Here is an 11,038-nt window from a genome sequence, read left to right as displayed (position 1 = left end):
AGCTCCGCCCTCCCAGCCTTGCTGGGGAGCGAAACTCTTACTAACATGAGCTAAAATAGCATCTTGGAGATTCTGGTTCCGTGGGGATTTTATAAGAAAATAACAAAAACGGAAAAAACCAAGACTGCTATTCTATTGGCTAAACACATTTAGAAATGACAAGCTTCCTGAGTTAAATGAAATTAAACTGGTGTTGATGCCAGAATAACATCTCAGGGCCTTTAGTGTGCTCTGAGCATCCCAGAAGGGGGTCCCGTGTGCATCTTGCCTTGAAATGCACGTGACTCCCTCCCCCAGTTTAACCTCCCCCAAACAGTGTTTCACAGGGCACAGCGTGGGAGATGCTGCTTGAAACAAACACAGTCGGAGGCAAAGGGGGTAGGAGGGCGCCGGCCTCGATCAGGCATGCCAACACGGACTGCCGTGGCGGCTGCATCGGCTGCTCCATGTGTGCAGATACCGGCACGCTGGCTCCGTGCGGCTGATGAATGTGCAGATTGTGCAGCCCGGGCACCGGGCCTTCCCTGACGGGGCTGCGGGTCACATTCCCGGGCTGACCTCCCACGCTCTGCCCTGCACACTGCCAGTGAGAGGGCGTTCGAGCAACCAAGGAGTTCCGCCGCCAGGAAAGCAGGAGTGGCGGCTCCTCTGGCATTTTACTGGAGAAAGAGCTGTGTCATCACCGTGCTAAGGGGCCAGCAGAGTGCGGAGCCGAGGCACAGAGAGTCCGAAACAAATAATAACACAGACGGCATTTCTGGGGAACGCACGTGTGCAATTTTCTTTTGGCAGATTTCCCCCCCAAACGTCTGGCTCAGGCTGATAATGAAATGAGTTCACGCTCCCCGAACCTGCCCTGACTGCTGGTAGTCCGCGCGCAGCCACGTTCTGGGTGGCAGGACCCCTGGTTGGACGCTTGCCACCAACAGTCCAGGCGTGGGTCATTGGGAGCTGGCTGCGGAGCGAGAGACAAGATCGACAGGGCCAGCTTTTATTTCTGTGTAACTGGTGGGGAGCTGGGGAGAGGAAGGGAGGAGGACAACAGGCCCACGTTAGACCTGCTAAGAGTGGAAAAACTATAGAAATTCAAGGGGAACACCCCAGGCTGAGGGCAGGGTCCTGGATCTGGAGCCCGAAAAGCAGTGGCCACCGGGGCGTGGACTCACAGCCATGATGCACACTTTGTGTTGGAGGGCGGTGCCCCCGCCGACCCCACCAGCAGAAAACCCTTTGAGTGTATGTTCCCAATCCTTGGGGCACATGTGGGGGGCAGGGCCACGCTAGGACAACATGAGCTAAAATAGCATCTTTGATGTGCACGTGGAATCAATACAAGTAGACCAAGCCCACTTCTTCCCTTCCTCAGGATCAGCAAGGCGCTGTGCGATCGGCTTGGGTCAGTTACAGAATCCCAAGGGGAAACAACCCTTGGTCTAAATGTTCGAAGCACTCATGTCCTAGAAGACACACACTTGATCATTGATTACCCATTACGCAATACCGAAGGCGCAAGGAGAGCAAAGAGATGCCGTAAGGGAGCCTTCTTACTCGTCTCTGGGCCCCATGGGCCTTCTCTCTCTTTCATGGCATAGTTGCAACTTAAAAAGAAAAAAAAAAAGAAAAGTCCCCTTGATAGGGATTATGTCAGCTTGCTTTTCTACTTGTTACTCTGCTGAGAGCATCGCATGAATGCCGATGCCCTTCCCCCCCACCCCACCCCCAGGGTTTCAGAGCAGCGGACCTCCACTTTCTAGAACTAAGCACACACCCTTCACCTTGGGTGAGTTCACACTCAGCCTCAGCCGATCTCCATGAACAGATGCTGTGCAAAGTCTCCCTCAGCAACCTGTTTGTTTAACAGACCAGTTACTTTAATATGTGACTACCATACACCCCAAGTGTCAACCCAGTACAGGAGCCACATAAGTTAGACTGACATGTCTGCATGTCTGCGTGGAGAATGAGGGAATGTGTCCTGGAAGCTGCCCTGTGGCTTAGTGACCACAGGGGATGCGGGGAAGGGGCAGTGAGTCCCAGCCCAGGTCGAGGCCCAGGCTGAAGCAGCTCCCTTCTTTTCCTGGTGCTAACCCCGAGGCTGGAGTGGGGGCAGGGAGCTGGGTCAGTGCGAATGAGCAGAGCGGGAGCTGCGCCTTTCTGGACGGCTGCCAGTCTCCCATGCCTGGCTCTGGAGCGCTGGCCTCGGGGGGAAATGGGAATGTCACCAGCCTGTTTGTAACTCCCGAATGTTTCCATGAAGTCAGCCCAGGCCGGAGGGAGGATGGGCGGTGGGGAGAGGAGGAGTGGGGGGGGAGGGGGAGAGGTTATGCCCAATCTGGGATAGTTGAACTCTTGAGCTGTGAGAACCCTCGTGAGAGAATCTTACCCACTTTCTCTTCATGATCTACTCTCTTGCCTCCTTAATGAGCAGAAGAAAGTGGAGTTGGGACTTGAGGAGGGTTGTCTGGACCCAGCTGCCCTGGCTTCTCTCTGGCCTCACAGCCTCATCTATAAACTAGGTGGGGGTGGGGGTGGGGAGAGAAAGCTCTCGAGCTCCCTTCCAGGTCTGTGTCCCAGTCCCCAGCGTCTGCCCTGGAAATGCAGTCACTGGCCTCTTAATCTCGAGGAATTCAAAGGCGGACGATGATAAGGGCGATACCCGGTGGTTGTACATCCTCCGTGATTTGCTGGAGACTTTCCAGATGCACAGCCCTCGGTTCCCCGCAGCCTGTGGGGAAGCGGGCAGCGCCCAGTGTGGCTGTGGCTCTGTGAGGCCACCCTGCACGCCTCGTTTCCTGAGGGAGCCCCTGTTTTGGGGGGTCTCACCTCCTTGCTTCACGGAGTCCCTGAAAGCTCAGCCGGCTGGTTGTTTTGCTCAGCCCACTCCTCCCGGGGGTGGAGTTCTCACCGTCCTGTCCCGTGTGTGGGCCCCATTCCCAGGCCCTAAGTCAGACCCTAGCTCCCTGGCCGGGCATCCTCGTCCTGTTCTCCCTCATGGAACTGAAGGTGGAAGGGGAATTTCTGGAGTTGGGTTTTGACTATCGAAAGTGTAAATATGAGTTATTAATTGACCATTTTAATTAAGCATTTCACACAATACCTGATTTAAACTGTCAGCCTGCGGTGGGAGGAGAGGGGCTTCTCACCCATTTTCTCCAGAAGGCCCTGTTGAAATGTGGGTTCCCTGGGGGGCTGCCCCCTGTGGCCTCTATCAGAGTTGAGTGTAGCTCAGCTAACAGGTGCGTGGACAGCAGGGCCGTAGGGAGCCTGCCAGGCGAGCTCCGTTGGGAGGGAAGGGGCGAGGGCCTGAGGGTTTCCAGGACAGTGGTTCTAGCCCTCACTGTTCATCCGAATCCCAGAGGCCCGGGCTCTGCCCCAGAGATGTGACTCCATGGGGGTGGGGGGTCACCCAGGCAGGGGTGCTTGTCTTTAGAGCCCCCCTGGGGAGTCTAATGTGCAGGAGGGTTGAGAGCCCTGCCCCAGGCGGTGCCCAGGGGGTGGGGGTCATCCTGGGAGTTGGGCAACGTGGAGTCATCAAGCACTGGCCAGGGTGTGTGAGGACCCCTCCTCAAGGCTGGGATCACAGGTTTTTATCATTTGGAAACTAAAAAAAAAAAATGTTTTTATTGATTTGAGAGAGAAAGAAAGACCTCAATTTGTTGTTCTCCTTATGCATGCATTCATTGGCTGCTCCTTGTTATGTGCCCTGACTGGGGATCGAACCCACAACTGTGGCCTATCAGGACCAGGCTCTAACCAACTGAGCTACTCAGCCAGGACTTCTTGCTGGAGCAGACTCCTCAGTCAGGTGTTTATCAGAATCTGAAAGGTCTCTAGCCTACAGCTGGACATGTCCAGACGGGGCTCTGCACTCCGATTGGTTCCTCCAAGGACCCTGGGGCTTCCCTGTCCCAGCATCACACACACACACACACACACACACACACACACACACACACACACGAGAGGGGCAGAGCAGAACATCCCCTGAAGCCAAACACCGGAAGACAGGCAGGAATTCTGGCCTTCGGGCGCAGGAGGGCTGGGCTGGCCTTGTTGGGAGCTCATTACCTGTGTGGAGCCACTACCCAGCATCTAACACCCACGTGTATTGCCTCTTTTCCAAAGAGATTGTGTCGAGTGCTTGTTGCTTCACTCAGGGAGCCCAGCTGACAACCAGACCTGCCAAAACCTGTGCAAGGATGAGGTGATCACATGGGTGGACGCCATCGGTGAGTGGATGGGCAGCTGCCCCGTCTTGGGTCTTACAGACTCACAGAGACCTTCCCCCCTGTGGGATGATCTCCACGGCTGCTTGCCAGGGAGGAGGGTGGTTTCAGCCCTGAGTTAGGAAGCATGGCCTCAGTGTCCTTGGCATGACTGCTGCTCCCCAAGAGGACGTGGGGAACCCGAGCTGGGGTCTAGGGTCCAGACTCTCTAGAGTAGAAGACCTCCCTGTTCATAAGTCTGTCCCATCACTGGAACCCAGTCTCCCCCCAGGCCTCCTGAGAAGGTAGTGCACCGGAATAAGTAATGTTAGATGCTGTAACAAACAAACCTCGAACCTCGACAACTTAACAAAACCTAAGTCAGTTTATCACTCGCTGAAAGGCTGGAGGAGGTGCTCTGGTGACAAGCCTTCCCTGTGGTCATTCAGGAATGCAGGCCCTCTCCGTGCCCAGGTTCCTCCCTCCTCGTGGTCCTCAGACGCCTCTTCGTGTAGCTGGCCAAGGGGGAAAGGCAGAGTGAAGGGTCACGTGGGAGGTGCATACAGGCTGGGCCTGGAAGTGGTGCACATGACGTCCATCCCCATTTACCTGCAAGGGCGGCTGGGAAATGGAGTCAGCTGTGTGCCTAGGAAACGGAATCTGCTCTTGGGGAACAGTCTCTGCCCCATTGGCCTTTGCCCAGCGCAGCTCTCAGATGCTGCAGGCGGAGGGGGCAGAGCTCTCCTCGGTCCGACTGAACCAGAATTGAGAGATGCCCTGGCTCTTCTGCCGTCTCTGCGCCTCTTGCCCATTCCGTGTCCTGTTGCCTTGCCCAGCGGCTCACGTTTTAAGGCTCTTCTCCCTCTGGCCACTCCAGTTGGACACCTTCCCTCCATCCCTCTGCCTTTACCTCTGGACAAACAGCTGCGAGTCCATTGCTGACCTGGAGCCCACGGGAGGCTCAGACAGAGGGACACGGGTGTTTGCCTCTTACCCTCTTGGGGCTGCATCCATATCTCTTCTAGTACAGTCATCGCCGTCCAGGCTGAGGAGTTCTAAGGGTAAGAGATGCAAAGCACATGTCAGCCCTGTAAGCATGGAACTGTGTTTGGAACAGTTCCAGAACATTCTGTTTACTACACCCAGTCGCGGTGACCCTGTGTTGGAACCCTACTGCACTGCTGGCGGGAATACAAACGATGCAGCCACTTTGGAAACAATTTAGCAGTTTCCCCCCAAATTAAACAAAGTCACCATACGATCTATCAATTCTGCTTCCAGGCATATACACAAGAAAATTGAAAACAGAGGTTAACACAAAATCTCGTGCCTGAGTGTTCACAGCAGCATTATCCATGGCAGTCAGAAACTGGAAACAACCCAAATGTACATGAACTAAGGAATGGAAAGTAAAATGTGGTGCATTTATATAATGAATATTATTCCTCCATAAAAAGGAATGAAGTGTCAGTACGCGCTGCAGCATGGGAGAACCTTGAAAATATTATGCAAAGCCAGGCAGCAAAGGATGGAGGTTATAGGATTCCAGTTATATGACAGGCCCCAAATAGACAAAAGCAGAGCGACCGGGAGTAGGCTAGTAGCTGCCAGGAACTGGGGAGGAAAGGGATTGGGCCTGTGACAGTCTACACGTATGGGCTTTCTCTCTGGAGTGACAGAAACATCCTGAAATTAGATAGTGGGCAGGTCACACACGTTGTGAACATTACAAAACGACTGAGCTGTACACTTTAAAAATGGTTAAAAGGTGGGGAAAGGCTGTGCACCTCGGAAGGGACCCTGCATCTGAGGCCCCCTGGCCGGCAGCCTTGCCCTCTGTGTGACCTCAGCTGCCGCGGACTCCCAGCCCAGCTGCCTGTCGGCCTGGCCCTGCCTGGCCTTCTTTGTGGACTTCCTGCTCCTGCCTCTCTCACCCTGACTGATGCCTCTGGCCAGATCATGGCTCCTGTTGAGTCATGTATGCAGCCAGCATTCACTGAGCACCGACTGTATGCCAGGGCTTGTGCGACACCCGGGGGCAGTGGGAGCTTAGAGTCCCATCTTCCATGCCCATTTTCCTGCCCCTATTTCTGTCTTGAAACTTAAGGCCGAACAGCAGGTTCTGCCTGCAGATCTGGGGCAGTTGCCCCCTAACTAGACGCACGCAGTTAGAAAGATGAGACAGTGCCCGCCGCTGGCCACGAACTGGTTCCCGTGGCGCAGTGCGTCGACCCTCCACAGCTGCCTCCTGGTCTGCCCTGGGAGATGCAGCGGTCGCTTCACAGAGCGGGTTTCTGTTTGAACCCACTCGTTATGCTGCCCCGTCCTCCTCCCTGGCTTTTTCCATACACACACACACACACACACACACACACACTCACTCACGCAGACCAGGTGATGACTTGGGGGCGCACACACACACTCACACACACTCACACTCACTCACTCATAGTCACGCAGACCAGGCGATGACTGGGGGCAGAGGGGAAAGGTCCAGGCCTCCGTGTCTGAAAACCACACTACTGTATCTGTTCCAGGTTGAAAGTCCTTTGTTCAGCAGGGTTACAAAGGCCAGAGCCGAAGAGCATTTCACGTAACAGGAGCCTGCACCGTCATTCAGGCCGACCACCCCTTCCTGGCACTCACCTCCCGCTAACTCTCACCACAGTCCCTTTCCCTCCCAGGCACAGCCTCAAGCCTTCCCTTCCGAGAAAGCCCGGGGATGCAGGTCATGCCCGATGGGGACTGTGACCCTTAACCTTGGGAGACTGCGGGCACAGGGAGGACTGAGGCAGCTAGAGGAAGGGGCTTGTTACCACAGAGGAGGGAGGCCAGTCAGCGTCCAGGCTCTGCTTGGCGTGCAGGCAGCACTGTGGGTATCAGCCTTTCTCCCAACGTCCTCATCACCTTGTGGTCTTTCGGGCTTTACATCCCAAGAGAGAGCTTCTGAGGCTTGGCCTCGAGCCAGCGCTCAGCCTGTGGACCGCAGTGAACTCTCACTCGGGCCTCCAGGGCACCAGAGGGCTCTTTTTCTCTGTCCCTTTAACGTCCACAGCCAATTCCACGGGCCAGTCCCGCCCCAGCATCCATGCCCCCTCCCATTGCCCTTCACCCCAGCAAACCCGTCAGAGGTTGAAGATCCTCTTGTTTTCCACAGGGATCCCTTGCATCTGAGGGAATTCATGTCCCTAAAGCAAACGAAACTCAGCGCCTGGGCCTGCATTCTTGATGGGAGAAACCTGAGCTCGTTTTTGTTTTTTTTGTTTTTTAAAGGGCCTTAACACACGCGTATGACCCGCACTTACTGGGAATTCCTCATTCGTGGGGGATAATTGCAATCCCCGATCCTCATCACCAATGGGGTTCAATGGTGTCTGCTGGCATGGGATGGGTACGCACTGAGTCAGTCAGTCATTGTAGTTCCTGCAGCCCTCGTCCCTCTAGGAAGTTGGGGGACGCTGACTGCTTGGGGATCGGCTGAGTTCGCTTTTAAAGGCCCAGCCTCCCTTTAAGCTCGTCTGCGCCCCTGTCTCCTGCGAGGTGGTAGGCTCCTCGCCGGTCGGTCGGTGGTCGGTGGTTCTGGGTTGCTCAGAGACACTCAGGACGTTCCTGCCTTTTTCTTGCAGGGAAAGATGACCAGGAAGCCGTGCTTTGCTTCTACAAAACTGCCAAGGATTGTGTCATGCTGTTCACCTACGCAGAGCTGCCCAGCGGGAAGTCCAACCTGACGGTCCTCAGGGAGCCAGGTGGGTGAGGGCTGGTCCGGACACCACCCCTGCTCTGGGCATGCCGCCCATCACTCCTCACCGCCCTTTCCAACCTCGAGAGAGAGGAGGCCGACAATCCTTGTAAAGATCGGACTCCGTGGCCACACCTGCCTGCCTCCTAGAGTTTAGAAGGAAGATGGTTGCATATCTGGGACCCATTGCTGGGGCGTAGCTTGGAGGGCATGGGCGTTGGAGGATAGGGGGAGTGTCCCGTCTCGGAGGGGAGAGGAAGCCCGGAACACACTTAACCTGCAGGGCTGAGCGTCTGTGGTGGGGGCTCCTGGGCTCTGCAGGGAGCTCGCAGGTCTCTCTGGACAATGAGGGCTGAGCAGGCCAGCGCTGTGCCGGGAGCATCTGGGTAGGCTCAGCCCTGGCCGGGCCGCCGCACCGCCCAACGCAGCGTCCAAGGCAGAGGGAGGCTGGGTTAAACATTCCTGTGGGCTGCTGGGCCTCGGGGCCACTGAGGAGGCTCAGCTTTAATCCAAACAGAGTGCCTGGTGCCAGGGGGCCGTGGCCTCTTGCCTTGGAGCAATTAGGGTTCCTAGTATGACCCCTTTTGTTCTTCTCTGGCGGGGTGGAGGGAGCAGGGAAAGATGTGCTCTCTTTAATTCACAGCATCGCAAACTGTTTGTCCAAACTGGGCCACACCGCACGATGCGCCTTCCCGGCTAGTGTGGTGGCAGCCCAGATGCGTGCCTGTGAGAACGAGGCTGCTTCCAAGCGCCGTCTTTGCGGTTCTTTGAAAATAAGCACATCTGCTCCAGAGGGCACCACACTAAGGGCTTACAAATGTTGGCTGGCCCCGGCCCAGCCCAGCCCAGCCCTCGTGGAAATGGCTCACGAAACCTCCTGCCTGCCCAGGCTGCCCCTGAAACCATTTACAGGAAGTGGAGGCGGGGCCCGGCGTCCTGCACGGGGCCTGGGCCAGGCTGGAGCAGGGTGCTGCGAGCTGGGGGAGGCAGCCGTGTACAGGGCACGTGGGAGGAAGTGGAGCAGCCCCCAGGGTTCTCACCTAGACTTGCTGTGTGGCCCCTCTTTCACCGAATGTGCATGGAAGAAACCTGCCTGCCCACCCACGTCTGCCAGGGCAGCGAGAGGCTCTTAAGAGGAGGAGGGAGGGGTGAGGGAGAGACAGGTGCCTTTCACTCAGATCCCCTGAGGCCGGGGCAGGAGGGGCGCACCATGGTGGTGCCTGTGCTCACCAGACCTCCTGGTCCCACCCAGAGTGTGGAACGGCCCCCAACGTCACCACCATCCTCCTGATCGTGGTCGGCAGTATCCTCCTGATTGGGTTCGTGCTCCTGGGCATCTGGAAGCTGCTTGTCACCATCCACGACCGCAGAGAGTTTGCAAAGTTCCAGAGCGAGCGATCCAGGGCCCGCTATGAAATGGTAAGCCGTTGGGAAGTGGGAAGTAGGAAAAAAATGCCAAGTTTAGAGGTCTGGTTGAGTTCAAGCAAGTGGTAAAGGCCCACTAACATCTTGGGCATTCAAAACAAAGAACAGAACCTGAAAGGCGTGCGCCCACCTCTGGACGGAGAGAAGTGCATGGCCCAGGAGCACAGAGGGCCCCGCACCAAGTGGGGAGACTCGGGGGGCAGAGGTGCTCGCAGGACCTCCCCAGAAAGAGTCTGGAGGGTCTTAGGGAGACGACAGACCCAGGTCTGTATTTCAGGATCCATCTGCATAAGCCTTGTCTCCGCAAGCAAACTGCACGTTCCTGAAGGACTGAGCCGAGTAAGGGAGTTCCTCGCCTGAATCCCCAGTTAGTTTCTGTTCAAGTGGAAGGAGCTTCAGAGACCAGCTCCCAGCCCTCACTGCAGAGGTGGAAAGCGAGAGCTCAGAAGGGAGGGACGTGCCCGGGGCAGGCGAGTCAGAGGCAGCTGGTTCCTGCACACCAGACTCTCCGCCTGTGTGCTCTGCCTGCTGCCCTCCTGGGTGACCGGCCAGGGAAGGGCCTCCAGCCCCGAGTGTGGATGGAGTGGATGGGAACGCATCGATTAGTGCGGTGGCAGCCACAGATGCGTGTCCTCCCCGGACTAACACGTGTCCCCTGCCTTCCATGTTCCGCAGGCTTCAAACCCTCTGTACAGAAAGCCCATCTCCACACACGCCGTGGATTTCACCTTCAACAAATTCAACAGATCCTACAACGGCGCCGTGGACTGACGGCTGCTCCTCCTTCGAGGGCTGGAGGGGCGTCTGGTGAAGTCAGAGACTGACACGCTTTGGGCAGCTGCTGGACTCGATCACGGCTCCCACGATAGACAAGCAGAGACTGAGCGGTGAGCCTGGGAGAGGAGCCCATTGCCGGCGCAGGCAGGCTCCCAGCCCGCCGTGCCACAGGCTGCTGGACCACAGCCATGCCAGGCGCCACCCTCCGTGCCTGGGAAGGAGCAGGGGAGCTTGGCGCTCTTGGCCTTCCCCGCCACATCCCGCTTGTCCTGTCCATGGGCTGCCGAGATGCTGGGCTGCCCCTCCCTCCCAGGAGGGCCAGGCTCCAGTCTGGCCGGAGCAGAAGGCTCCTGGGAGTGTCGGCGTGCATCACATCGACGGGTGGTCTGGCTTTTTGCGTGTTGATCATTTTTATATGAAATAAAAAGGTCGTGCATTTATGGTGTAGTGGTGATTCCTGAGAATTGTCTGCCTGATGTCTATGCACATGGGTGTTGGTGATGGAATTATGGAGACGCCTGCTGAAGGCACAGCGTTGGCAAATGTCAGCTTCCCTCTTCTGTCCGTGTTTGTTTAGTACTTTTGTAACGAAAAGGAAAGAGATTGCTTGGGATTGAAAGTAAAGATTAAAACCAAAATGTTTTGTGTTTGCCTGCTGCTCTCTACGACGTGTGTGCGTGTCCCTTTCCGAAGTGGCCTTGAATGGCGCCTCAGTGGGGACTGAGATGGCCACACACTTCCCTCCGGGGCCTCACAGGCCAGCCCCGAGCTCCAGACTGGCCTCTTCAAACACAGCAGCCAGGGTGGGGGCTCAGGTGCCGCCAGGGTGCCCCAGGAGGGCCGAGCAGGTGCTCTTTGACCCTCCCAGATTTTGCTTAAAAATTAAGAGTGT

General features: G+C 56.5%; 1 protein-coding gene across 1 annotated transcript in view; it reads left to right on the top strand.

Moving 5' to 3' along the window:
* The window catches only part of ITGB5 (integrin, beta 5), a 122,308-nt gene extending 111,524 nt beyond the window's left edge, over positions 1 to 10,784 (top strand). Inside the window, exons 13-16 of the mRNA XM_005873124.2 lie at positions 4,126 to 4,229; positions 7,832 to 7,951; positions 9,197 to 9,363; positions 10,045 to 10,784. Coding sequence (XP_005873186.2) covers positions 4,126 to 4,229; positions 7,832 to 7,951; positions 9,197 to 9,363; positions 10,045 to 10,140 — 487 coding nt within the window. The 3' untranslated portion in view covers positions 10,141 to 10,784. The remainder of the gene's footprint in view (positions 1 to 4,125; positions 4,230 to 7,831; positions 7,952 to 9,196; positions 9,364 to 10,044) is intronic.
* Positions 10,785 to 11,038: the final 254 nt, after the last annotated feature.

The sequence above is a fragment of the Myotis brandtii genome, unplaced genomic scaffold, assembly GCF_000412655.1.
Source record: "Myotis brandtii unplaced genomic scaffold, ASM41265v1 scaffold4, whole genome shotgun sequence".
Classification (NCBI taxonomy): Eukaryota; Metazoa; Chordata; class Mammalia; order Chiroptera; family Vespertilionidae; genus Myotis; species Myotis brandtii.
The sequence above is the reverse complement of the archived record's forward strand: the minus strand, read 5'-3'. Positions and strand labels throughout refer to the sequence as shown.